Genomic DNA, 27,762 nt, shown 5'->3' with positions numbered 1-27,762 from the left:
TGGACTACAACCCCCATAATCCCTAGCTATTGACTATGCTGATTGGGGCCAATGGGGAATGAAGTCCTACTCAGTCCCGCCCCCCCTCCAGCCTTTCTGGGAAAGACAGCGGCTTGTCCCACCCCGGAGTGGGCACAACTAAGGGCAGGCGGCTTCAGCCTCTGCGACTGAGCATCCTCGGGACGGGGCAGCGCATGCGCGGCCGCGGCTCGGCGCTAGGGAGGGCAAGCATTCAGGGCCCGCCGGCTTCGTTAGGCGCTGGCGAGCACGCGCGGAAGGTAACCGCGCATGCTCGGTGGCGCCAGCTCTTTTTTTTTTTGGCCCCCCAAGCCGGGATACTGCCTCTTCCGAGAGGCTTTTTTTTTTTTCTCTTCTCGTCGCGGCACCGGGCTACCGGCGGGGCAAGATGACGTCACAGCGGCGGGACGCACGCAGGCGGAACGGCGCTGCGCGGCGGCGAGTGTAAGTCGGGCTGAGGCGGCGGCGGCGGCGGGCCCGGCGGGCAAGATGGCGGCCGCCCTTCCAGCCGCTTCTCCAGGGCAACCAAGCCGGGCCTCCCCCTCCCCCCGCCCGCAGCCCCCATTCGCACGGCCCCTGCACACGCGTGTCCGCCTGCACGTGTGAAAGGCCCCGGAGGGCTCCCTCTGAGGGACGAAGCGGCCCAAAAAGGGGAGGGGTCCCTCGTGGGGGGGTCGCCCCCTCATCCCCAGGAGGGGCCTCAGTTGGCAGCCCCCCCCCGGAGTCCCTCCTTTATTCCTTTTATATGTATGTATGTATATGTGTTTGTGTATCGAATAAAGGAGTTACAGATATGTACAAATATATCTATACAGATATATAAAAAATAAAGGATTAATATAACTATATATATATATATATATAAAACAAATAAAGGAATCAGATATAGATATAAAATGAATAAAGGAGTCATAGATATATAAACATATATTTACAAAAAGGAGTCAGATATAGATATATAAAAAATAAAGGATTAATATAACTATCTATATGGCTATATGAACTATGGCTATACAAACATCTTGATTTACGTAGGAAAAACCCTGGCTAAAACAATAATACACATAAAAACCTACGAAAAAGAACAACAGGCATTACTTTTCTAGCCAGGGTTTTTCCTACGTAAATCAAGATGTTTGTATAGCCATAGTTAAGTGACATCCCAAATCACTATTTTCTAGACTTTATCAGACATTTAAGCAGCATTATGCTGTCTGGTGTCCCTTAAGTCTTACAGCAGACAGCATAATGCTGCTTAAATGTCTGATAAAGCCTAGAAAATAGTGATTTGGGATGTCACTTAACTATGGCTATACAAACATCTTGATTTACGTAGGAAAAACCCTGGCTAGAACAGTAATGCACATATAGACCTACGAAAAAAGATAGATATATCTTTTTTCGTATATATGTATATATATATATATATATATATATATATATATATATATAAAGTGTTTTACCGAGACACCTGGTCTACTCCAACATGTGGGAGAGAGCATTCTGCTCTCTTTTGCCTTTCAGCTCCAACCCAGGAGCCCTCAAGCAGTTGCATCCACAACAAACCATTTTTATACCAAATATATTTTACTGATAAAGAAATAAAGTCTCCCTTTATTTCTTTATCAGTAAAATATATTTGGTATATATATATATATATATATATATATATATATGTATGTATGTATGTATGTATATATATATGAATAAAGGAATCAGATATAGATATAAAATGAATAAAGGAGTCATAGAAATATAAACATATATTTATAAAAAGGAGTCAGATATAGATATAGATATGTAAAAGGAGTCAGATATATATATGCTGGGGTAGACCAGGTGCCTCGATAGAAAAACACTCGATAGAAAAACAATATATATAGTGTTTTTCTATCGAGGCACCTGGTCTACCCCAGCATGTGCATATTCTTTCTAGCCAGGTTTTACCTACGTAAACTAAGTTGTTCTGCAGCCCTGGTTCTGTGAAATCTCATTCACAAGCTTCTGGGCTTTTTTTTTTCTGTTGACAAACTGCAACTCTGCAACTCTCTCCCAGAGAGCAACACAGAGTTGCAGTTTGTCAACAGAAAAAAAAGCCCAGAAGCTTGTGAATGAGATTTCACAGAACCAGGGCTGCAGAACAACTTAGTTTACGTAGGTAAAACCTGGCTAGAAAGAATATGCATACACACACACACACACACACACACACACACACACACACACATATACATTCGGGTCTTGGTGAACCGAATACACCAAGACTTGCATATATACATATACATATATATGCATACATATAATATACACACACACACATATGTATATACACTGCTCAAAAAAATAAAGGGAACACAAGCAGAAGACATCCGAGATCTGAATGAATGAAATAGCCTTATTAAATACTTTGTTCTTTACATACAGTAGTTTTGTGTTCCCTTTAGTTGTTTGAGCAGTGTATAAACTACCTTGGAGACAAATTTGGCCAGGATTCTCCAGGGCGAAATTGACAAGAATGTTGGTTTCTTCCCCCCCCCAGTGGAAAACCAGAATGAAATTGGGGAATGGTTTTCCCCCAGCTCTGCCAGTCCTTCCTGCAGAGTGGCGGAGGTTTTACATGCTTTCCATACATGAATCCCGAGCCTATTATGGGATGGCACTTCATTCTATCCACCAAGATCAGAGAGCGCCAAAAACGTCTTCACTTTATTCTAATTCTGGGATAGCCTGGACCATATTTCCTTGCAGTGTTGTTTACAGGTAGTCCTCAGGTTATGACCGCCACTGAGCCCAAAATTTCCGTTGCTCAGTAAGACAGCCGTTACATAAATTGTGCCCCATTTCTCGCCCTTTTTTTAACCACAGCTGTTAAGTGAATCACCGCAGCTGTTAACATGGGCTCCCCTATTGACTTTGCTTGTCGGAAGCCAGCTGGGAAGGTTAGAAACGGCGGTCAGATGATGACTCCCCCCCCCGCCCCTCCTGGGGACAGTGCAACCGTCATAAATATGAGCCCGTTGCCAAGTGCCTGGATTTTGATCACGTGACTGTGGGAATGTTGCAACGGTCTTAAAGTGTGAAGAACAGTCCTGGGTCCCTTTTTCAGTGCCGTTGTAACTTCCGAACGGTCACTAAACGAACGGTTGTAAGTTGAGGACTACCTGTTTTTTCCTGTGTTGCCTTTCCCAATGACGTGGAAATCAAAGGCAAGTTTCGAGCAATTAAAAAACTGGTGGGATCCAGTTGCCCAGGGATTGCTATAAACCTTCACGGCGATGTTTGAAGCCTCGTTCCACTGTGGTAAGCCTTGCAAGTCGATGGCCGAGGTACGGTTGATGGGATCCCGACGGCCAAGAGATCAAGGGATCCTATTTATCCTCCTCCAACCCCCGCCCCCCCCAAACGCTGCTTTCCAAACTCGGCACGGGAGGACCGGTTCTTCCCCCGAGGGTTGTGTGACTCTGTGTCTTAACTGCTGAACGTTTTCACCCTGTGTAATGTTCTCTTTTCTTTTCCCCCCCAAAGTGGCTGCACAGTTTATCAGGATTAAAAGTCCAATAACAGGACATAACTTTGCCCGTCATGGTACGAAGAGCACTTCTCCTCTTTTTTCTCCTAAATTAACTGGACATTGGTGTAGCACTCTCAAGAGTCTGCGCGCTTCTTGTGGTGGCGTCACTGGGGCAGAATCGGCCATCCCGCTGCACGGCGTTCTCCTCTTTAGCTAGCTTTGCTCTGCCCCCCCCCCCAACCCTTCTGGCTTCTCTCTGCTCCGCCCCCCGGCTCCCTGCATGTTTTTGGCCACTGCCACAGGTGCCTTTCCCCAGCCTTCTGCCATCTTCCACAGCTCTCCCACGTCATTCTCTTGCATGGTTGTCTCTCTCTATGGTCATGCCTCACCTGGTAGTTGGGAGGGGGGGCGGGCATTCCTGGAAGGTCATCCTGTGGCCATTTCTCTTTCAAAACCAGGACCGTTTTTGGCTGTCAAAGCTGCTGTGCAGGTACTCCTCGACGTGCGACCACCGTCGAGCCCTACGTTTCCGTTGCTAAGCGAGACGGTTGCTAGTTTTGCCCCCGTTTTTACGACCTTCCCTGTCGTGAAGCGAATCACTGCAGTTGTGGAGTTAGTACCACGACGTCCTCGACTTAACAAGCACAATTGACAAGCCCAACATTTCTGTCGCTCAGCGAAACCTTTGTTCGGGGAATTCTGCCCCGTTTTACGACCTTTCTCGCCACGGCCGTTAAGGGAATCAATGTAATTGTTAAGTTAGGAACACAGTTGTGAAGTGAATCTGGCTTCTCCTATTGACTTTGTTTGTCAGAAGGTCGCAAGAGCGAATCACGTGACCCCGGGACCCTGCGGCCATCATAAATATGAATAGAATGGAATGGAATGGAATGGAATGGAATGGAATGGAATGGAATAGAATAGAATAGAATAGAATAGAATAGAATAGAATAGAATAGAATAGAATAGAATAGAATAGAATAGAATAGAATAGCAGTTGGAAGGGACCTTGGAGGTCTTCTAGTCCAACCCCCTGCTTAGGCAAGAAACACTACACTACTTCAGACAGATGAGTCATCGATTTCAATCACGTGACCATGGAGATGCTGTAATGGTTGTCTGTGGAAAACGGTTGCAAGTCCCTTTTTTCAGTGCTGTCGTAACTTTGAACCGTCACTAAATGAACGGTTGTAAGTTAAGGACTACCTGTACAGTGGGTATTTCTCTCTTCCGGTGTCTGGGTTTAGTCCTCTTTGACCGAAGGAGAAATTATAACAAGAAAATAGTGGACGAAGCTCTCTCCATCCTGGAATGTTGACCGTGGTTCAGTCCTTGTTCTTCCCTCTCTGGATGTTGTGGCCCGCCAGCGGCCTGTGTGGATCGTGGCTGATCCCAACGATGAGGAGGCTGGTGTGGAGTCGCGCCAGCAGCCTGCGCAGCCGGCGCTCGGGTCGAACAGCAAGGAGGCTGAAGAGGATGTGATGCCAGAGGCAGAGACTCAGCCAGGGCCTTCAGACCCTCCAGAGGCTCCTTCAAGTGGAGAGAGCGAAGTGGAGGAGCCTCTCCTCAACACAGGGCTGCCAAAAGGCAGGAGTGGCTACTCAGGAGGAGGAGGTCTCCTCGAGAGTAAGGCTTGAGGATAATTGGCCACTCCCTTAGCCTATTTAAGTCGCATACAGTAATTTCTTGCTGGAAACAACGTGTAATTATTAAAGAGCAGTTTGGATAGTGAGTGTCTTATCGCATCTTGTTTTCTGGGCTGGTTGCCAACCTTTGCTGGACTTTGTTTATTCTTGGTACTTTATAACTTTGATAAGGACCGTTGGTGTGTGTCACAATCCTTGAGAATCTGCTGGGGCAGAACACTGGGAGGGTCTTTGGGCCTAATTTGCGGCGTGCATTTTATAAGCAAAGGTCCATCTTAAAACTCTAATAAAAGAGATAATTCTGCAGCTCAGGGTTGAACCGTGGAGTCCTTGGCTCTTAAGGGAGCACCAGAGACTCCTCGGATTGTAAACTGGGTTATGTGGCATCCTTTCCTAAGACCTAAACGTGTTCTTCAGTGGTGAGGGATCCGGAATGCCCTCGCTCAAATTTGATTATGCCTGATGCCCGCTTTGCAGTCGCCTTGACGCTTAGGCTGAGACTCTTCCATTTAATTCTGCTTTTCAGTCTAGTCTACACAATGTCTTGAGCTGCCCTCAAAATTGGCGATTGCTTGTCCAACATTCATGGCTGTTTTTTTTTTGCTCTTAGTGTATCCGGTTTTTAAAAGGCTTCAAGTCTCGTGGCCCTTTCTATTTGAGTTAAAAATAATCTTCTCTGACATTGTATGTCATCTTGTCATCTGATTGGATGTGAGGTGGAATAGACATGTTTCCAGCAAGAGAGAGCGTCTGAGCTAAAGGGAAACAGAGGTTTAAGGGTAGCATTTCAGCTTGGTTGCCACACCAGTAGAAACATATTTGCAAGCAAATAAACAAACGTGAATTGATTTTGTTTTGGCATCGAAAAAAAAGCAAAGTTAAGCAAACTCACGTTTTGGAAGGAAGAAAGGAAACCGTGGTAACCCAAACAAATCAGCCGCTCATACATAGATTTGTTATTGCCTAGCCTCCATTTTTGCTGCAGTTTAAGAGTTTCGAAAATTTTTCTTATGCTGACATAAAACAGTTATAGATGGTTGCATTTTATAGAGGGTTTTTTTTTCTCCCCCAGAATGTAAACCAGCATAAATAAAACTCAGTCTCAACAATGTATTGACTTGTTGTATTATATTACTACAAAATTCTGAAATAAACAATAAACACTTGAGTCTTAGAATAGGGTGAATTCCATTTGTGGAATGGAAAATCCCGTGGAGGTCATTGAAATGGCAAAATAAAAGCAAGATTAGTATAAATAAAAAGAGGATGATTCCATTCAGAATATCAGAATTAAGGGTATTGTGTACCTGCCAATGCCATAGTAATGTGCTTTTTCCATGAGTTAAAAATTAAGTTCCCGATGTCATTTCTGCCCAGAAGTCAAATAATGCAGGGGTCTCCAACCTTGGCAACTTTTAAGACTTGTGGACTTCAATTCCCAGAATTCCTCAGCCGGCAAAGCTCCTTTTATCAACATGCTTAATTATAAACCCATTTCAAGAACGTTTTCCAGGCCATTCATATTTTGTTGTGTATGGTTGCTCCTGCCTGACCAATAGGATTGCGCATCTTTTAAATGTGGCACCGTTTTGCTTTATTGTTTGTAGAACTTGCCCATGATTCAGACAGGCTGACTGTATGGCTTACCTACTTTTATTTGCGTTAACATTCATTCGATTGTTGATTCGCGGGATCGGTGAAGTTTTGTCGTGAAAGTGACCATTTTTTTTTTCCGTTGCTGCTTTTTTATTAAGACGCGGCAGAAACTATTTTAAACTGGTCCATGGCCGTTGCCATGTGCAAAAGGAAAAAAGGAACGTGTTATTTCTGTAAGAATGAACAGTATAGCGATCCACTGCTCACCGCTAAGTGTTTTCCAAAGGTTCCCTGTGAAATTACTTCGGGTGTCCCACAAGGAATGAAATGACCATTCAGCTGTGCTTGTCTCGACAACATCGGCTTCAAGTCCCCAATAATGCTAGCTTAAAAGTCATGTGGTGTTAGTTTGGTGGTGTCTGAAGGAATTATCTGCTCCCCAGCAAAGCAGAATAATTGAATTCACTGCATGGTGGACACCAAAGGCTCGGAACCCTTTGCTAGCCGAGGGTTAGGCGATGCGCTGGACTTCTGAACAATCCAAACGTAGGAAAGTCACAGCAAGAGCCTCGTTTTTGAATCGTCTACATTTCAATTAATTCGGTGTGATTAAAATGCAGTCCAAACCAAAACGAAGAGTGGCCATTTATGGGTTGCTGCCAAGGCTTCGGAGAGGTTCTGTGCCTTTGGTGTAAATGTTCTGTGACGGCTCCGTGTCCCGGCAAGAAAATACCGTTAACGGCTGTTTCATTGTTGTTAAAAATGCCTGTCTTTTGTATGTTAACACAGCTATGACGACTTCATGGGTTCAGCCAAAAATGTGATCAGCGAATCTGTTGACGCAGAGGAGAAATATAACATGATGGTAAGTCCTCCCTCCTGACAGTCGGTCAGCTTCTTCATGTTTTGGCGGTTGAGCAATGTGCAAAGGCTTCCTCTCCTGCTCTGACTGTATGCGGGGAGTCCTCGAGTTACGACTGTTTGTCTAGTGACGGTTCAAAGTTAACAACTAAAAAAGTAACGTGCCTGATCCTCGCAGGTACGACCCTTGTAGCAGCCTCACAGTTAAGCAATCGAACTTCGAACACTTGACAACTGGTATGCACTTATGACGGTCACTATTTGAGACTTTCCCAGCCGGCTTCCGACAAAGTCAGCAGAAGAAGCCAGATTCGCTTAAGAGCCACACAGATCACTGAACAACTGCAGTCATTCAGTGATTAACCATGGCAAAAATGGTCGTAAAATCAGGCGCAACTCATATAAATAACATAATAACATAACATAACAAACATAACATAACATAACATAACATAACATAACATAACATAACATAACATAACATAACATAACATAACATAACATAACATAACATAAGTAACATAATTTATAATCTAAATAACAGCCACCTTACTTAGCAATGGAAATTCTAATCCCCAGGTCATAAATCGAGGACTACCTGCAATGTAGAATTTGAAGAATTTGGTCCAGTGCAGTTATCATAACTGAAATAGTTATATTTGTAAGGGATGTGCTAAAACATTGAGAATGATTTGTCTTGATCCATCAATGCACATTTTTAAAAGGTTCCGATTTGTAGTTGTGACTGCTGTTTGAACCTTTTTTTTTTTTAACTGCTCCACTCTTGGTTTTCCCAAATTCATCGAAAGGGATCCGGTTTCCTTACAGATGGAGGCGGCTAGGAAATAACAGTAAAAATATTTTTCTGTATGCTTTTTACTAGAGAAGTCTCCCCATGCAACAGTATGCACTGAATTAACTTAAGAGATGAACCTAGACCATTTCCCTGACGCCAAAGAAGCGTGGAAATGTAGAATAGCAAATTTGGAAATAGCATTTCCTGAGAAAATACGACATTTGATGGAAATGCCCTTAGGGTCACCTCTTTAAATAATTTTGTTTTTCCGTAATCAGAGAAGAGAAGAGGTGGAGAAGAGAAGAATAGAATATAGAATAGAATTCTTTATTGGCCAAGTGTGATTGGACACACGAATTTGTCTTTGGTGCCTATGCTCTCAGTGCACAGTGTACATCATGAAGAGCAACATGAATTATTGCCTCTGATAACTGGGCTTTTAAGTTTTACTTTTTTCCTCTGACATTACAAACATATCTGAAAATTGTCATCTGCGAAAGGATCTGTTCTGGATTTGCCCTGTGGTCGGCTGCAAGGGTTTTAATGCATCTTTCAGAATCTGGCACACCACTTTGCCAGAGTTTTACAAACCACAGGACCTCGCACTGTTTACATTTGCCATGGTTTTTTTTTCCCCCCTGAAAATTTCTTTTAAAAAGACCAGCCGCTTGTAGATCTGGGTCGTTTCACCCTAACGATGGGGAAACCGAGGCTTTTAAGCACTGAAGCCCTTGCACTTGAGGTTCACCAGCCAACAAGGAGCTGGTGGGGCTGCCCCAAAGAAGAGAAGGTCAACCTCTTCTCCAGAGCACCAGAAGGCAGGACAAGAAGCAACGGACGGAAGCTAATCAAAGAGAGAAAGCAACCTAGAAATAAGGAGAAATTTCCTAACAATGAGAACAATTAATTAGTGGAACAGCCTGACTCCAGAAGTTGTGAATGCGCCAACACTGGAAGTTTTAAAGAAGAGGCTGGACACCATTTGCCTGAAATGGTATAGGACAGTGATGGCTAACCTTTTTGCCATCACATGCCAAGTGCAGGGGGGGGTTGCACGTGTGCGTGCCTACACCCATAATTCTATGCGCCCTGCCCTCCCATGCATGCGTGCACGAGCCCCCCCACTCCCCCTGCTTTTGGCATGCGATGGCACGGTGGGCCCGTTTTTTGCCCTCCACAGGTTCCAGAGCATTTCTAGGAGTTGGGAGGGTAAAAACGGCCTTCCCCACCCCCCGGAGGCCCTCCGGAGGCCGGAAACGGCCCATTTGCCGACTTCTGGTGGGACCGGAAGGCCTGTTTTTTGCTCCCCACAGGCTCCAGAGCCTTTCTAGGAGCCTGGGGAGGGCAAAAATGGCCTTCCCCACTCCCCCGAAGCCCACTGGAGGCTGGAAACAGCCTGTTTTCCTACTTCTGGTGGGCCCAGAAGGCCCGAAAATGGAGCTGAACTCGCGTGCCCATCAATATGGCTCCATGTGCCACCTGTGGCACGCGTGCCATAGGTTCGCCACCACGGGTATAGGACCATGATGGTGAACCACACAGTGGCGGAGGGCACACAGCGCCCTCTCTGTGGACACACAAGCCGCTGCCCCAGTTCAATTCCGCCATGCATGTGCACGCGCCTCCCGCCAGCCAGCTGGTCTTCGGGTCTCTGCCACGCACGCGGGGAGGGCGTGCACATTGCATTTTAGGGGTTCAGGCGCGCTTTGGGCACTCGGTCCGGAAAAGGTTAGCCATCAATGGTATAGGGTTTCCTGCTTGAGCAAGGGATTGGACTAGAATACCTCCAAGGTCCCTTCCAACTCCATTATTTTGTAAGGAAAGGCTGAGCACAAGTGGTTGAAAAGCTAAAAATATTTGGGTACTCCGTCCAAGATGATTCTCTTTCAGGTGAGGGTGAATTCTTCCCAAGTTTGCCATGTGCTACATCGGGCCACACCGAGAGGAGGTGTAAGTTCTCTGCTCTTGGGATCCCAGGACATCATGAGCTGGTTGTAGGCCTAGGCCTGGGTGTCATTTTTGGTGATAGGTTTTCTGTTCCTGGCTCCTTTTTGGGGTTCCAAGGCCTCTTAAGACAGAAGCAGCCCAGCCCTTTAATTCAGCGGTGGGAATTTTATAGCCAGTTTAAGACCTGTGAACTTCTGTGACTCTCAGAATCAGGCTGGGTGCGATGATCTGAAACCTTTGTTCCCTTCTGTAGGCTTCTTTCCAACGCTCTAACAGTCACGACAAAGTCAGGAAAATTGTAGCGGAGGAGGGTCGCACTGCAAGAAACTTGATTGCTTGGAGCGTGCCACTGGAGAACAAGGAAGAGGAGGGTATGTACTTGATGTTGTACCAAATCAGTGTTTCTCAAACTTGGCAGCTTTAAGATGGGTGGACTTCAAACTCCCAGAATTCCCTCGTCAGCCATGGCTGACGAGGGAATTCTGGGAGTTTGAAGTCCACCCATCTTAAAGCTGCCAAGTTTGAGAAACGCTGTGCTAATTCATCTCTGCTGGTCTTTGCTGTTATTGGTTTGGTTTGGTGCAGGGTAACCCCGAGTTCTAAGCTGTGATTAATGGCTTCTGTGTTACGTATGTCAGGCCATCATGGCCTGTTAAACAAGTCACAGTTAAAAGAAAAGACACGTAACACCGGTGAACCCTGGTAACAGCCTGGCAGAGATAAGCGCACTAATCTCCACTCCCGAGTCCTTAAAGAAATAAAATTCTTTCTCTTAACAGAAGTTCATCTTTTTACAGGAAAACCGAAGTGGCAGGTGGGAGCAAAATCGAAGAGGATAAACCAAGGAACACACAAAATTAGCAAACAGGTACGTGCTGTTTTGTTTAACGTTCAAGCATCTGAAACTTCTGAAATTTCCAGAAAGCTGCAAACGGTCAAATACACCCACGTAGTCATATTTTACTGTTTCCCTGAAAAATAAGACCCTGCCTTATATTTTTTTGAACCCTGAAATAAGCGCTTCACCTTATTTTCGGGGAAGTCTTATTATTTTGGGGCGCATGGAGCAAGATGCGGCTCCTCTTGCCATCTTACCTGATTCTCAGCTCTGCATTTAAATATTTTCGGGGAGGGCTTATTTTCGGAGGGGGGGAGATTATTTTAGCATAGCACATGCTCTCAAAAGCCCCATTGGGCTGGGGATGTCTTATTTTCAGGGAAACAGGGTACTTCTAAAGCAGGGGTGTCAAAAACTGGATTTCATTGAGGGCCGCATCAGGCTTGTGTTTGACCTCGGGGGGCCGGAGTCAGCGTGGCCAGGGTGGGCATGGCCAGCTCGACATCACCCATGTGGGGGGCGCCTATGGTGGCCCTAGCGTTCTGCCAGCATAAATGGGCTCTCGAGTTCCGTTTTCGGCTACAATAACCTCCTGTAACCCTCTGCCAGCAAAAACAGAGCTTGGGAGAGCCACACGCAGCCCCCCCCCAGCTCCATTTTCGCTGGCAGAGGCACCAAAGGCCAGTCCTGCGCTATTTCCAGGGCAGCCCCCAGACCTTGATTGCGACACCCCTGTTCTAAAGCATTACATTGCCCGGGCAGCTAACGGGTGGGAGGGGTAGATTTTAAATGAACAGCCAAAAAGACAGGCAAAAAAAATACCTCTTTCAAAAGTGCATCCACATGTGCTGAGGGTACTTTTACACTCTCTTGGGAAGAGGGAGCCAGTGATACTAGCATTTTGAATTACCCCGGGAGTGAAAAAGGCCCACCGTAACACACATGCCCAACTGTTCAGCATCAATAATTGCGCTGTATTAAGTACAAAACGAAAGCGCCCCTCAGTAAAATGATCACTAAATGCCCCTAATGGAAACTGCACACCCATCCTCCAGAGACCAGCTGGTCTTGCAACAGCAGGCCTGGCCAGCTGACAGGAGATTAATTTCCATATGTTAAGACCACGCAGGGAGCCAGCTCTTAAATAATCTTAAATAAGTTTCTTAAATAATCAATTTGAAAGCCGTTTGACCAAACAAACCTCTCTGCACTTAAGCCAAAATAAGCCCTGGTGTGCTTAAACGTAGGACTGGGAATCGTGTGTTGTGATGGTTTGATTATGGACTATTAATTCATTCAGGGGTGTCCAACCTGGGCAACTTTAAGCCTTCTGGACTTCAACTCCCAGAATTCCTCAGCTGGGGAATTCTGGGAATTGAAGTCCACAAGTTGCCAAGGTTGAAAGCCCCTGAATTAAGCCAAGGAAGCTGGATTCATATGTTGTGTTAAACCATGATGGGACTTGTTTACTTGGATTAGGGCTAAGTCTCCACTTGCAGCGATAACAAAGCTCGCCAGCTGATAGTTTTGCATGAAACTCCACGATACATTATTCACTTGATGGAAATCAGTGTTTCTCAAACGTGGCCACTTTAAATCGTGTGGACTTCAACTCTCAACACATGGGGAATTCTGAGAGTTAAAGTCCATGCATCTTAAAGCGGCCAACTTCGAAAAATACCAGTCTGTTCCAAGCCCGTGCCTTGTTCCGGGAGGTCTTCAATCCACAGGTCTTAAAGTTGCCACGTTTGAGAAACACTAATATAGGTGATCCATGATCCTTCTTAAATCATGGTTAATTGCTTGGTCTCGTGGGCAAACCTGAACAATTTGAGATTTCCTTTAAAAAAGAGACAGTGGAAACTTTGTTTAGCGCACGTGCCTGCTTTTCCAATCTCCTCTGCAGAGCACGGCGCCCGATTGCAAAATCCCGCCAGCCTCCGGGGAGAAGGCCTTCTATAAAAGCCCCACCAAGACAAGGCAGCCGCGGAAAGTGGACCTCCGGGCGCGATACTGGGCGTTCCTTTTCGACAACCTAAGGCGCGCAGTGGATGAAATCTACGTCACTTGCGAATCGGATCAGAGCGTGGTCGAATGCAAAGTAAGGCTCTCCTGATTGGTCCACGCGGGGGTGTGTTGCGATCATCCTGGCGGGCTCCTCATGAGAGGTTCAGATTAGAGATAACACAAGGACAGGTGTTTCTTGTGATGAGAGAGCCTTGAGCTGACTCCAGACCTCTCTTTTATTAAGCAAGGGTATTGGGCGTATCAGAAGGCATGATTACAGCTATACATTCTCATATTACATCCGTGATACAAAGGATTTTCTCCATATCTGGACATAACTTTCACATCCTACCATATTACAGTAAATCACGTGAATTCTAGGAAAGCGATACCTAATGTAAAAACAAAACTTAACTCTGCCATGTTATCATATTTGCTGCTAGCCGAGAGGCCCATCTTCCCGTTATCAGATTACCTCAAATCTCAGGAATGTTCTACAAGGAGATGTCTCTGGTATGCAGGCACAGCCTATGTTATGAACAAAGAGAGAACGAATAGGGCCCTTCAGAGAGTATCCAGTTGAACCTGCTTTTCATAGTTCGGTGCTAAGTTCCATACACGTGTCCAACCAGTTAAACTGGTCTATACATGTACTATGGCCACCGCATTCCCACAGGGTGGATGGGGGAGATGGCCATTTGAGCATCATGGATGGTCTTTGGCTGCCAGGAGAGATGGATGTTTGATCTTCGGATGTTCTCAGGGCACCATATTGCTTTTAAAAATGCCTATTTGAAAGCCTTTCAAGATTTTTACAATGATGCAACGGAGTGTCACTTCCTCCCCCTTTACTTTACTTCTGTGGTGTGAGTTCGGTTAAAAGCAAGAAACTTAAAGGAAAGAAAAACGGTAATTTAACTGCTCTGTAACTCAGCAAACAGATTTATATGGCCCTTGTTGAGCGGCCACAATAGGGACTGGCAACTTGGTCACTAAGCAAAGCAAAATAAAAGCACAATTGTGTGCTTACGATCTTACTTCAGCTTTGCTTTACAAACTCACAAAGGTCAGGATGCGAGGATTGGTTGCACAGTTACCTTTTCATCATCACAACTTATGAACAGTCGTCGTAGGGGTCCGTCACTAAATGGGGACCGTCTGTACTGTCCTTTCGTTATCTGGGTTTCCGTAAAATACAGTGTGCCGTGGTTGCTTCATCACAATGCACTTAGTGAGTCAAAACTCAGAAGCTGAAATGTGGTTTATTTGATCTTGGCTTCGTGTCTTCCCAACCAGAGATTAAATCTATGTTCCTTAATGTGCCACTGGGCTAGTCCTGCACTGACTGAATCATTCTCTCCTTTGGAAATTAAAGAGGGTTTTTTTCCCCTTTTAATGAGAGAGTTTAGGCCCAATTACGCCTTCTTCCTTAATTACTATTCATTACTTTTGAGTCGTGCTATTTCACTCCGACTGTCCCGAACGTCATCCCTCTGCTAAACAAATAATTCCCTCAACACTGTCAAACTAGTTAGTAAGTCTGCATTACTATTAATCTTCTCATCGTTCCTATCACCCATCTCCTCCCACTTATGACTGTATGACTCTAACCGTTTTGCTGGTATCCTTACGATTTATATTGACTGTTTCCCTATGACTATCATTAAGTGTTGTACCTTATGATTCTTGACGAATGTATCTTTTCTTTTATGTACCCCGAGAGCGTGTGCACCAAGACAAATTCCTTGTGTGTCCAATCGCACTTGGCCAATAAAGAATTCTATTCTATTCTATTCTATTCTATTCTATTCTATTCTATTCTATTCTATTCTATTCTATTCTAGTCTATTCTATTCTATTCTATTCTATTCTACTCTACTCTACTCTACTCTACTCTACTCTACTCTACTCCATTCTATTCCCTCTTCATTCTATTCTGTTCTGTTCTAACAATCTGTAAATAATAATAATAATAATTCTCCCCCGAAGAGGTTACCTACTTGGGTCACAAAACCTCTGCAAGGCAACAGCCCAGCTTAGAGACCCCACCTTTCTAACCCTGAGCTACGAACCTTCTCTCCTCTTGGTTCTATGGTTTTTCCGTGTCCTTGTGAGATGAAGGGAGACTTTGGGGTACTCCTGGATTTACCAGTCCACGGATTCCCTCCTTCGATGTCCCATTGTTCCTGTAGGGGGCACTGTTGAGATTCTGCTGGGACCCCCCCATCGGCTGGGCTTCCTGCTCGCTCTCTTAATTCCCCGCATTGTCCCTCGCCTGCAGAGATAGTTATCGTCCCTCTCGGTGGTAAGCCAGGGAGTTTGATTGATGGCCTGGTATAAACAACGTCTGGGTGGGTCTCGTTCTCTTCATCTGACTTTTGATGGGAAACAGACATCGCCCCCCCGTGCTGCCTTTTCCTCCCAACTCAACTGGAAGCTGTTTCGGCTTCCGGGTAACAATAGATTGATTCTTTCAGGTGGCCACCTAGGAAGTGAAACAATTGCAAATTGTTCGATAAGACCCGGGGGGGGGGAGTCAGGAGGGCAGGTGGTCCTCGGCTTAACGACCAAAAGGGAGCCCAACGTTTCTGTTTGCTAAGTGGGAAACTTGTTAAGTTGAGTTTTGCCCCCTTTTACGACCTTTCCTGCGGCGGTTGTTAAGTGAATCACTGCATTTTAGGAACTCGGTTGTCAGAAGGTCACAAAAGGGGGATCTCGTGACCCCGGAGACACTGGGACCGTCATAAATGTGAATCAGTTGCCAAGCATCCAAATGTAAATCACGCAACCCTGAGTATGCTGCAACAGTCATATGTGTGAAAAATGGACATAAGTTACTTTTTTTCAATGCCGTTGTGACCTTGGATGGTCACTGAACAAACTGTTGTAAGTCGAGGACTTCCCAACTGTTGGAAGTTGAGGACTTGTAGTCAAAATTTAGAAACTGATGGTAGTTTTCCTCTTTTAACTGAGTTTGTTTTTTTTTTCCTACCCCTTCTCCCACTTCTGGAAGCCGTTTAGCTAAACCTCTGTGCATAAAACAGGATTTTTGTTAGCTCATGAATATGTAGTTTTTCTCCTGCCACAGAAGACTGCCAAGTCGGCAGCAAGATTAGTGCAGAAATCAAAATCCTAAGTGAATTTGGAAAACAAACAGCGCCTTGTGGCTTCCAAGCCGGCTGTCGGTTTAATACAATTTAATTCACATTAAAAAAAAAAAAAGAGGAAAAAAAGGAAAAAAGAAGCTCCGACCATGGTTTTCTCACTCAAGAAATTTCCCCAGTAATTTTTATTTTTTTATTTTTTTATTTTTTTTACAAAAAACAAAGAAAAAAAGATGGGGTCTGATTGCCTGGCTGGGTAATCGGATTACGATTTTCTAAATATTTATGGCTGAAAGAATTAGTACGTTATTTGTACGACATCTTTGCAGATCCAAGACCTCGTCCAAAAAATTCCAGTGATTTCACTCATGTTATGCTGGGAAGGAAACACTACGCGGCCAAGGCTTCCTTATAACATAACCATGAAAACAAAAACCTTGTTTTCTGAAAAGAGTTGGCAGGGCATAGTGGCAGGATAATCCGACCGTTGCTTTGTTTACGAAATTTAGGGTTTGTTTTTTTTAAAAAAAAAACCGCGTGGAATTGCCTACTGCACAAAAGATGCGTTTTGGAAAGGTTTAAATCGTACCGGGATACCTGGTTTGGTGAGAATCCATAACTTCTCCGCTCCCCCAAACCCACGGCGCAATCTTACCGATTTAATTTTAACCATTGTTTTCAATAAAAATAAAATACTCTCCAGCTTTTAAAAGCGGTCGGTTAGTCAAGCTGTGTCTGGCGGGAAAATGAGAGTTAAGATGCATGTGTTGATTTTTACAACTGTGGTGTGGGTTTTAAATAATTTTCTGCCCCTGCAGAACGACATGTTTTCCAAAGTCAAATGTTGACTTCTTGTCTTAGCATTAAGTTAAAGGGGAAAAAAACAAGAAAAAACTTATGACCATTTTTCACATTTTCTCTCTCCTTCCTTCCTTCCTTCCTCCCTTCCTCCCTTCTCCTTTTCTCTCCTTCCTTCCTTCTTCTTCCCTATTTTCCTTCCTTCCTTCCTTCTCCTTTTCTCTCCTTCCTTCCTTCTTCTTCCCCATTCTCCTTCCTTCCTTCCTTCCTTCTCCTTTTCTCTCCTTCCTTCCTTCTTCTTCCCCATTCTCCTTCCTTCCTTCCTTCCTTCCTTCCTTCTTTCCTTCCTTCCCCTTTTCTTTCCTTCCTTCCTGCCTGCCTGCAGTTGTTAAATTAGTCACACAGTCATTAAGTGAATCTGGCTTCCTCATTGACTTTGTTTGTCAGAAGGTCACAAAAGGGGATTATGTGACCCCGGGACATTGTGGCCGTCATAAATATGGGCCAGTTGTCAAGCATCCAACGGTAAATCACATGACCATGGGGATGCTGCAATGGTCATAAGTGTGCAAAATTGTCGTAAGTTTTTTTAGTGCTGTTGTAACTTCGATCACTAAAGGAACTGTTGTAAGTCAAGGACTACGTGTAGTACCAAAGCAAGTTGCCCCCTGAAGGGTGGGTGTGTGAGAGAGAGACAGAGAAAACGAGAGAAAGACAGAGAGAAAACGAGAGAGAGACACAGAGAGAGAGAGAAGAAGAGAGAGACAGAGAAAACGAGAGAGAGAGAAAACGAGAGAGACAGAGCGAGACAGAGAAAACAGAAGAGACGGAGAGAGACAGAGAAAATGAGAGACAGAGAAAATGAGAGAGAAAGAGAGAGAGAGAAAAACGAGAGAGAAAACAGAGAGAAAACGAGAGAGACAGAGTGAGACAGAGAAAAAAGATGGAAAGAGAGAGAAAACGAGAGAAAGAAAACGAGAGACAGAAAATGAGAGTGAGAGAGAGAGAGAAAAAAAAACAAGAGAGAAAACAGAGAAAACAGAGAGAGAGAAAACGAGAGAGAGAGACAGAGAAAGAGAAAACGAGAGAGAGAGAGAGCAACCTTTCTCAAGTGGTCCAGCGTTTCTACTGCTTCAGCATCCCAGATGATACCTGTGGATAAAAAGGAGACCCGTATCGACGGTCAGGACACAAGAGCCCCACGCGTAGGGATTGTGTGTCGTCCCCACACAAGGGATGGCGCCAACCCTCCGGCGGGGCCCGCCGGTCACGAGCCTGAATTACAAACCAATCGAATCCGTCGCAGCCAATTGGTAAAGTAATTGGTAATTTTAGCTGGACATCCATACGCCGTTATCGGGATGCTGGCCACGAGGGTTTTTCAGAGGCACTTTTGTTTCCACAAAATGGCCCTCGTCGCTTCGGGGAGGAAGACGGGCCTCCCTGCATCGGGGTGGGGGGAGAGCAGCTCCTGCCCCTCGTCTTCAGCTTTTCTCACGTCAGAGTCGAGTTACGGCTGCCCTGCACTGATGCGACTTCGGGATAAGCCTTTTTCTGAAATAAGTTCCTTTCGGCCATTAAGTGTAATTTGGGTGCGTTGTCAGTCCTGGTAAGATAATTGTGTCTTGTTTGGATGAGCTCAGCGCTAGGAAGCTGCACGTTGTTAGGCTGGGACTTTTAAAAACTTGTTTGTTTGTTTGTTTTTGCAGTTCCTGACTCAGTTGCATTTCTTAGTTACATACGTGGGGCTACGAGGTGTTTCTTTTGGGGTGCCTTGCCCTAAAGACAGGGGTGAAATGCTCCCGGTTCAGACCGGATCACCCGATCCGGTAGCGATGGCAGCGGGTGGTTCGGAGAACCAGTAGCAAAAATCCCTACGCCCCCCCCCCCCCCATGCCCAGCTGAGCCGCGCAATCATCAGAGGCTTTTTTTTTTTACTTTTAAATCATTTTTTCTACAACCTCTTCTGCCGAAGAAGTTGTAGAAAAAATGGTTTTAAAAGTTAAAAAAAAAAAAGTTGGGCATGCCCACTCAGTCACATTACCCACCCACCCACCAAGCCACGCCCACAGAACCGGTAGTAACAAATTTTACATTTCACCACTGCCTAAAGAGGATGCCCACCCAGACACCCCTCTGCGAGGGAGATAGGCAGTTAAAAAGTCTGATGTAAAAATAATAAACAAACAAATAAGAAAAAGGGAAGGAAGGAAGGAAGGAAGGAAGGAAGGAAGGAAGGAAGGAAGGAAGGAAGGAAGGAAGGAAGGTTGGTTACCTGCTTCATTGATAGAGCTTCTGGACTGTTTGGTTTGGTCTGGCTCTGAAAGGTGAAAAAAAGAACATTGGTATGGGAAGGAAGGAAGGAAGGAAGGAAGGAGTGTGAAAGAATGAAAGAAAGAAAAAAGAGAGAAAGGAAAGAAAGGAAGAGTTGCTTTTTTGTTAATCAGCTACTTCGTTTTGTCCAAATAAATGATGCTCATTTTGTTTTGCTTGCATTCAATATTAAAATCTGCCCCCGCCCCAAAAGAGCCCTGTTCTTCTGAGGCCACCTCATTTAGGACACCCCACCTCCTTTGATGGCTGAGCGTAGCTTCCAAGGGCTGCACCTGCAGAGCAAATAATACTAGCCCAGAGATGAGGAAGCTAAGAGGAGGCCCAGTAGAAGTTTTCCCATCCTTGAAGGGTGCAGAGAGGGGTACGGGAAGGAGGTGCGGATTGATTCTCCGTAATGCTTGAGGGCAGGGCAAGAACCATAATGGAAACTTAATAGAGAGAAAGATCTAAACTCAAAAGAAGGGAGTTTTCTGACTGAAGCAGCCATTGAGCAGGGGAACAGCCTGGCCTTTGAAATCGTGAGGGCTCCATCGTTCTCCATACTCAAATTTTTCCAGCAGCTGAGTAGCTCGACTTGAACAATTGGTGCAGACAGGAACTGGATGAGTTTTGTGCCGGTTTGCAAAAGAGGCAGTTCTCCTGATGTTACAGCCCATGACTCTTACAGGATTACTTATTTTTATGGTCGTTCCACCACCGCCCCCACCGCCCCGTTATTCCTTTATTATTTTATTTCGTTGCTGATAACGTTTCTTCTTCTTTCTAGGAGGTGCTGATGATGTTAGACAATTACGTGCGGGATTTCAAGGCCTTGATCGATTGGATTCAGTTGCAGGAGAAGTTGGAGAAGGCCGATGCTCAAAGCAGGTGAATGGGAAAGATCTTCCTGCCTTCCTTCCTTCCTTCCTTCCTTCCTTCCTTCCTTCCTTCCTTCCTTCCTTCCTTCCTTTCATTCTCTCCTTTCCTTCCTTCTTCCTTTCCTTCTTTCCCTCTCCCTCCATCTTTCCTCTCCTTTTCTTTCCTCCCTCCCTTCCTTCTTCTCTCCCTTCCTTTCCTTCCTTCCTTTCCTCTCCCTCCATCTTTCCTCCTTTCCTTTCCTTTCCTTTCCTTTCCTTTTCTTTCCTTTCCTTTCCTCTCTCCCTTCCTTTCCTTCCTTCCTTCCTCTCTCCCTTCCTTTCCTTCCTTCCTTTCCTCTCCCTCCATCTTTCCTCCTTTCCTTTCCTTTCCTTTCCTTTCCTTTCCTTTCCTTTCCTCTCTCCCTTCCTTTCCTTCCTTCCTTTCTCTCTCCCTTCCTTTCCTTCCTTCCTTTCCTTTCCCTCCATCTTTCTTCCTTTCCTTTCCTTTCCTTTCCTTTCCTTTCCTTTCCTTTCCTTTCCTTTCCTTTCCTTTCCTTTCCTTTTCTTCTATCTTTCCTTTCCTTTCTTGTCCTGTCCTGTCCTTCCCTTCCCTTCCCTCATACCTTTCTTCCTTCCCTTCCCTTCCCTTTCTTATCAAAGGATAAGCCAGCTTTGTACTCATGGTGGGGTCCTACAGGGCTTCCCATTGCATTGCAACATCCAAGGAGTGAGGTGCTATTAATTGCAAGGGAAAGAAAGGCGACTTCTTTGCTGAGTGTTCCGCATCCTTTGCAGGCCGACCTCGCTAGCGTGGGAAGTCAAGAAGATGTCTCCAGGGCGTCATGTCATTCCCAGCCCATCGACCGACAGAATCGGCGTGACCTCCAACGCCCGAAGAAGTCTCAATTTCGGGTATGCAAATTAAACAGCTTTTACGATTTGAAGGGTGAAATGGGTGGGCTACAAACGGCCAAACGGAAGCAATTGGTAGCTCAGCAAGCAAGGAGATCGTAATTTTGTTTACCGCTTCCCAGCTGCTGATTCATCACCTGGTTGGGTGGGGAAACGAGGCGAGCTTTCACAGCCACAGAGTGGCCCATTGAGGGTTCACTCGCCACCTCCATGGGGTGTCCAACCTTGGGAACTTTGAGACTTCAACTCCCAGAATTCCCAAGCCAGCATGACAAGGCTAGGCACCAGAAGTTACAACATGCAGAACGGGGCAGATGGTTTTAATGGCCGGAGATCATGAGTTTTCCTTCTCTTAGAGGGCCTCCTGCGACCGTTACCTCGAACCGTCTGGCTCCTTCCGGGGTCAGCTGGGCAGACAAAGTCAAAGCCAGCCACCCAGGAGCAGCTCCCCATTCAGAGAAGGCAGCAGCCCAGAGCCAGGGGCCCCCTGCAGCTCAGAAGCCCTCCCGCCGAACGGGCAAGTATTTTCCCCCTTTCCAGTTTGGCCAGCCTTGTTTGGGTACCCCAGTCCTTTCCAGGCAAGGTGTGCCTTTTTTTTTTTTTGATTTGATTTATATGCCGCCCTTCTCCGGAGACTCAGGGCGGCTTACAATGCGCTAGGCAATAGCCTTCATCCTTTTGTATATTTATACAAAGTCAGCTTATTGCCCCCACAAATGGGTCCTCAATTTACCTATCTTAGAAAGGATGGAAGGCTGAGTCAACCTTGAGCCTTGGTGAGATTCGAACCTGCAGTAATTGCAGGCAGCTGGTCTTAATAACCAGCTTAATAACAGGGTGCCTTAGACCATTGTACTACCAAGGCTCTTCCTTGGTAGTCAACGACAAGGCTTGTCGACAGAGGCTGCATTTTAGACATCAGGCCTAAAAAGAGAACGTTATATGGCCATACAAAGGGACACAGTGGCTCAGTGGCTAAGATGCTGAGCTTGTCGATCGAAAGGTCGGCAGTTCAGCGGTTCGAATCCCTAGCACCACGTAACGGGGTGAGCTCCCGTTACTTGTCCCAGCTTCTGCCAACCGAGCAGTTCGAAAGCAGGTAAAAAATGCAAGTAGAAAAATAGGGACCACCTTTGGTGGGAAGGGAACAGCGTTCCGTGCGCCTTTGGCGTTGAGTCATGCCGGCCACATGACCACGGAGACGTCTTCGGACAGTGCTGGCTCTTCGGCTTTGAAACAGAGATGAGCACCGCCCCCTAGAGTCGGGAACGACTAGCACGTATGTGCGAGGGGAACTTTTACCTTTACCTATGGCCATACAAATGGAGCTCACGTAAAAAGCACGCAAAATGCATAGAATTAAAACGAAATGATGTTTCCTCAATACAGGTAGCTCTCGACTTACAACAGTTCATTTAGTGACCGTTCAAAGTTACAACGGCGCTGAAAAAAACTGACTTACGACTGTTTTTCACACTTATGACCGTTGCAGCAGTCCCCACGGTCACGTGATCAAAATTCAGGCGCTTGGCCACTGACTCATACTTAACGACGGTTGCAGTGTCCCCGGGGTCACGGGATCCCCTTTAGCGACAGGCACAAGTCCGTGGGGAATCCAGATTCACTTCACAACTGGGTTACTCACTTAACAACTCTGGCAGTTTGGTACTGCTGGTTCTGTGGGCGTGGCTTGGTGGGCGGGGTAATGTGACTGGGTGGGCGTGGCCAACTTTTTTTTTTTTTTTTTTTTTTTTTTACTTTTAAAAGCATTTTTTCTACAACCTCTTCGGACGAGCTTTTAAAAGCCTCTGACAATCAGGGAATTGCAGAGTGGAAGTATATGAAGCGTTTTTTTTGGAGTGGGGGGGTGTTTGATGTGACATGACAGCGGTTAGTAAATTGCTTAGCATATCAAGAGTTGCCTAAAATCCAGGTCAGTTTAGCTCATTATTATGAAAGTTCAAGAAAGCTTTTTTTTTTTAATTTTGATTCCGTTCCATCTCTCCTTCCTTCCTCCCTCCCTCTCCTTCTTTCCTTCCTTCCCTCCCTTCCTTCGTCCCTTCCCTTCCATCTTTCTCTCCTTCCATCTTCCTTCCTTCCTTCCTTCTTTCCATCCCTCCCTCCCTCCTCCTGTCTCTCTCCCCTTCCTTCCTTCTATCCCTCCTTCTCTCCTTCCCTCCCTCTCCTTTCCTTTCCTTCCCTTCTTTTCTTTCCTTCCTCCCTCCCTCCCTCCCCTCCCTACCTCTCTCTCTCCTTCCTTCCCTCCCTACCTCCTCTTTCCTTCCCTTCCCTCCCACCCTCCTTCCATCTTTCTCTCCTTCCTTCCTCCCTCCCTTCCCTCCCTCCCTCCTTCCGTCTCTCTCCTTTTCCTTCCATTCCTCCCTCCTTCTTCTTCTTTCCTTCCATTCCTTTCTTTCCTTCCTTCCTTCCTCCCTCCCCTCCCTCTTCCTTCCTTCCCTTCCCTTCCCTCCCTCGCCTTCCTTCCCTCCCTTCTTCCATCTCTCCCCCTTCCTTCCTTCCTTCCCTTCCTTTCTTTCTTTCCTTCCTCCCTCCCCTTCCTCCTTCTCTCCCTGATACATGCACACTAATGGAAGGAGGCTGTTTCAGGGAGAAGGGTAGAAGCCCATCCTCTACCCGCAGGAGAAAGACCCCCTTTTAAATAGATGCTTTAGTTGCAGAAACACCCCCCACCCTTCCAAAGCTCAGCAGGTCTCCTGTGACTTGGTCCTGCCATGTCACTAATAAGGTTAACCGGACAGTCCTTCCAGATGGAGCCCTCTGAAAGGCAGCACATCTGAATGGCTTTTAGACAAGAGGGGGAGGGGGGCTCAGCCCAACAGATGGTCTGTCCCTCCCATGTAATACAAGAGGAAGCAGAGAGGGGGGAGCTCGAGTGCGGTTAAGAGAGTTGTCAAAATAATCCCGTGAAATATTCACGGACAAAACGGGACAAGTAACTAAATCCATCTTGTAATATATCCTGGCTGGGGGATAATGTGTGTTGCCTTCCTTTTTTTAAAAACACTGGTTTCTGCGTTGCGGTAAGTGGCAATATGATGGACATCCCATTTCTCCTGGTCTGCCAGGACATCTTAGAGCAGGGGTCTCCAACCTTGGCAACTTTAAGCCTGGAGGACTTCAACTTCCCCTGGGGAATTCTGGGAGTTGAAGTCCTCCAGGCTTAAAGTTGCCAAGGTTGGAGACCCCTATCTTAGAATCCCAATCTAAAATACCTGTTGGAGTTGAATGAGGATCCTCCTTTGGCTAAATAGCTGATACCCGTCAGAAGACGAACCTCGCGGGTTCTGTGACAAGCTTATTTTTTTTTTCCTTTTATGCATGAATATTGCTCCCTATACCGTTTTCTCCCAATTGGAACAGAAGAGAATTTTTGTAACTCCGAGGTCCTTGGTGCTCTCTGAGGTTGGTGGGTTTCTTGCAGATGTTTCATGACCCAACTAGGGAACATCATCAGTGCTAGAAGGGAGTGGGGTGTTCAGGGGGGAGGAGGGGGGAGGACTGTGGGGTCCTTGATTCTCTCTGAGCTTCGTTGTTTTTCTTGCAGACATTTCCTGACCCAGCTGGGTAACATCATCAGTGCTGGGAGGGAGCAGACAGTGGGGTTTAAATTGGTCTGCTTACAGAATCATAACTGGGCTAGTGGATACAAAATACAGGTAGTCCTTAACTTATGACCACCATTGAGCCCAAAGTTTCTGTTGTTGAGCAAGACAGTGGTTAAGTGAACTTTGGCCCATTTTACAGTAATTTTAGTGCCCGCTGACTGCATAATTTTATTTTTACCCCCTTCTTCTTAACAGACAGTGAAGGCAAAATATTACTGAATGCTTCCTTCGCCCAACGCTGTTTCCGCTGCTAAGTTTTCCTCCCGATTTCTTGGTTGGCTTTTCCCATGTAGAGAGGAGAGATGCTGAAGGCTGGGAGACCGTCCAACGAGGGAGGCCCGTTCGATCCAAATCTTCTGCTTTGGTCCCCAAAACCACTTTGTCTGCGGAATCATCGCACTTGAAGGATGACAGTGACAAAGAAAACGTCATTCTTCCTCCACCAGTCCACAAACCAAAGGGTTCATTGGCCGAGGACAGCACGTCGAAAAATGTGGATCCCATCCTGAAAGACCCTTGCCATCAGTGTGAACATCCACTCACCGAAAGGACTCAGGTAAGCATCACTCAATCTGCAGGGGGTTTTATTTTTTTTTTATTGATTTCCTATTAAATACATTTCTTAGTGCTTAATCAACATCGTGTTATCTGGGTATTTAATTTGCTTACCAATACACATTTACATTCTTCATCTCCACCCCTTTTCTCCAACCATTGGTAAAATAAATTCCATGTTTGATAATACCGTGTTTCCCCGAAAATAAGACATCCCCTGATAATAAGCCCAATCGGGTTTTTGAGCCCATGCACTAAAATAAGCCCTCCCCGAAAATATTTAATCCTCCGGTTAGGGTTAGGGAGACAGAACTGGAAATCAGGTAAGACGGCAAGAGGAGTCCCGTCTTGCTCCACGTGCCCCAAAATAATGATTTCCCCGAAAATAAGGCCAAGCGCTTATTTCGGGGTTCAACAAAATATAAGACAGGGTCTTATTTTCAGGGAAACACGATATTCTACATTTTCTTTCTGATTAATTTTCAATGTCCATCTATCCATTTCTGCACAATCTAGTATCTTCCTGACTATCTTCATCTCACGGTATATCTTCATTTTTCCAGTATTGTGTAAATATAATCCTCCCTGCTGTTAAAGAAATGTAATTAAATACATACTTTTCTTATCAAATTTTTTTCTGATATTATACCTAATAAAAACAGTTCAGGTTTGAAATCTACATGTTTATAAAGTCTGCAGGTTTTTGCCTGATTGGCTGTAAGATAGGCTGTGAGAATGAGTAAAGGGGGGAAAGTGAGATTTGGAGGGAGAGGAAAAAATAAAAACATTAAATTGCCTTGAGCAATTTACCCACAGCAAACAAAACTCCGAGGCAGGCAGGTTCCTCAAAAGAATAGCTTTATTGGGTATATCATATTGGCACAGATCTGGTGAAAACCGACTCTGAAGATTCCCGCAGTTTTCACCTAATTAAAAGTAAAAGTTTTCCCTCAATCCCAAACAATCAGTCACATGGCCCAATCAAGGCGCTGTCTGGTTGCCTGGTGACATCACTCCTCCTTCCTCTGGCCAAGTGTGAGATTCATGTCCTTGGTTCCCAAGAGAAAGCATTTTATTTTGGCTACAAAACCCCAGCTATCTCTAATCCCCCCTCCCTGTCCCTCAGCCCAGTGGTGAAATCCTCCGTGGATTGCCACAATTCGCTACCAGTGCATGTGTGGTGTGCGCTAAAAGCACGCTGTGCGCGCACTGTGCACCAAGAGTACGCTATGTGCACATGCACAGTGCACGCTTCGCATGGAAAAAGGAGGCTTGGGAAGGTAAGTAGAACAGCGAGGCGGGGTGGACAGCTGTGCCGCATGATTTAGCTTCGCTAGAAAGCAGGATTTCCTGCTTTCTAGCTGATATAAACTGCGCGGCCCAGCTGATCATCGGAAACACCGGTTCAGACGAACTACTAGCTTTTTTTTTACTACCGGTTCACCCAAACAGGTGGGAACCGGTAGCATTTCACCCCTGCCTCAGCCCCAGTGTGGCAACACTGAAGCTCCAAGACGGCTCCGGTCAAGTCAGCTTCAGGGTTGGCAAATACTCCTCGGAGTATCTCCGTTGCTCATCTGTCCATCTATCCCACATTAGTTCACAGGCCGGGTGTTGGAAGACCTCAAGGTCTCCGAGAAGATCGTTGGACCTTTGCTACCCGTTTCTGAAGTGCCACTTGTTCTCATAGACGTCGAATGCAACTCCGAGAGTCCACAGGTGGACGGCCACGTCGCCTCCATCGCTCCAAAAAGTGATGAAGCAGAAAATGTCAAGAGCGAAAGCGAAATGGACCCTGCAGATATTTCAAACGTAAGTACCTTCATCTATACCAAGGGGTCCTAAATATGAGACCACCAAAAAAAAAAAAAAAAAACCCACCCAGCTGCTTTCAGTAAATTCACTCACTCACTCACTTCATTCATATTTCTATGGCTGCCCATCTAAGTCAATGGCTCTGACTGAGTCAGATTAAATTAGTATGAGCTCCTATATATACCTACCTGTTTTCCACGAAAAAAGACTCAGAAGGAAGGAAGGAAGGAAGGTCTAACTAACAATAGCACTTATATTTATATGCTGCTTCACAGTGCTTTGCAGCCCTCTCTAAGCGGTTTACAGAGTCAGCCACTTGGCCCCAACAATCTGGGTCCTCCTTTTACCAATCTTGGAAGGATGGAAGGCTGAGTCAACCTTGAGTTGGTCAAGATCGAACTGCTGGCAGTGGGTAGAGTAAGCCTGCAATGCTGCATTGTAACCACTGGGAGGGAGGGAAGGAAGGAAGGAAGGAAGGAAGGAAGGAAGGAAGGAAGGAAGGAAGATAGCAATAGCACTTAGACTTATATACCACTTCACAATGCTTACAGTCCTCCCTAAA

General features: G+C 45.7%; 1 protein-coding gene across 3 annotated transcripts in view; it reads left to right on the top strand.

The window, feature by feature from the left end:
* Positions 1-332: 332 nt before the first annotated feature.
* Positions 333-27,762, top strand: part of SCAPER (S-phase cyclin A associated protein in the ER) — a 98,620-nt gene continuing 71,190 nt past the window's right edge. For all 3 annotated transcript variants that reach the window (XR_011601030.1, XR_011601029.1, XM_070953498.1), the window contains exons 1-10: positions 333-462; positions 7,561-7,636; positions 10,629-10,746; positions 11,173-11,243; positions 13,120-13,314; positions 20,223-20,323; positions 21,088-21,204; positions 21,561-21,721; positions 25,124-25,386; positions 26,985-27,197. Coding sequence is in view for 1 of the 3 variants with exons in the window: in XM_070953498.1 (XP_070809599.1) it covers positions 407-462; positions 7,561-7,636; positions 10,629-10,746; positions 11,173-11,243; positions 13,120-13,314; positions 20,223-20,323; positions 21,088-21,204; positions 21,561-21,721; positions 25,124-25,386; positions 26,985-27,197 (1,371 nt within the window). In the remaining 2 variants the exon portion in view is untranslated. The remainder of the gene's footprint in view (positions 463-7,560; positions 7,637-10,628; positions 10,747-11,172; positions 11,244-13,119; positions 13,315-20,222; positions 20,324-21,087; positions 21,205-21,560; positions 21,722-25,123; positions 25,387-26,984; positions 27,198-27,762) is intronic.

Source organism: Pituophis catenifer, unplaced genomic scaffold, assembly GCF_029215685.1.
Source record: "Pituophis catenifer annectens isolate HBS135680 unplaced genomic scaffold, rPitCat1.0.hap2 SCAF_14, whole genome shotgun sequence".
In the NCBI taxonomy this organism is placed as follows: Eukaryota; Metazoa; Chordata; class Lepidosauria; order Squamata; family Colubridae; genus Pituophis; species Pituophis catenifer.
The sequence above is the reverse complement of the archived record's forward strand: the minus strand, read 5'-3'. Positions and strand labels throughout refer to the sequence as shown.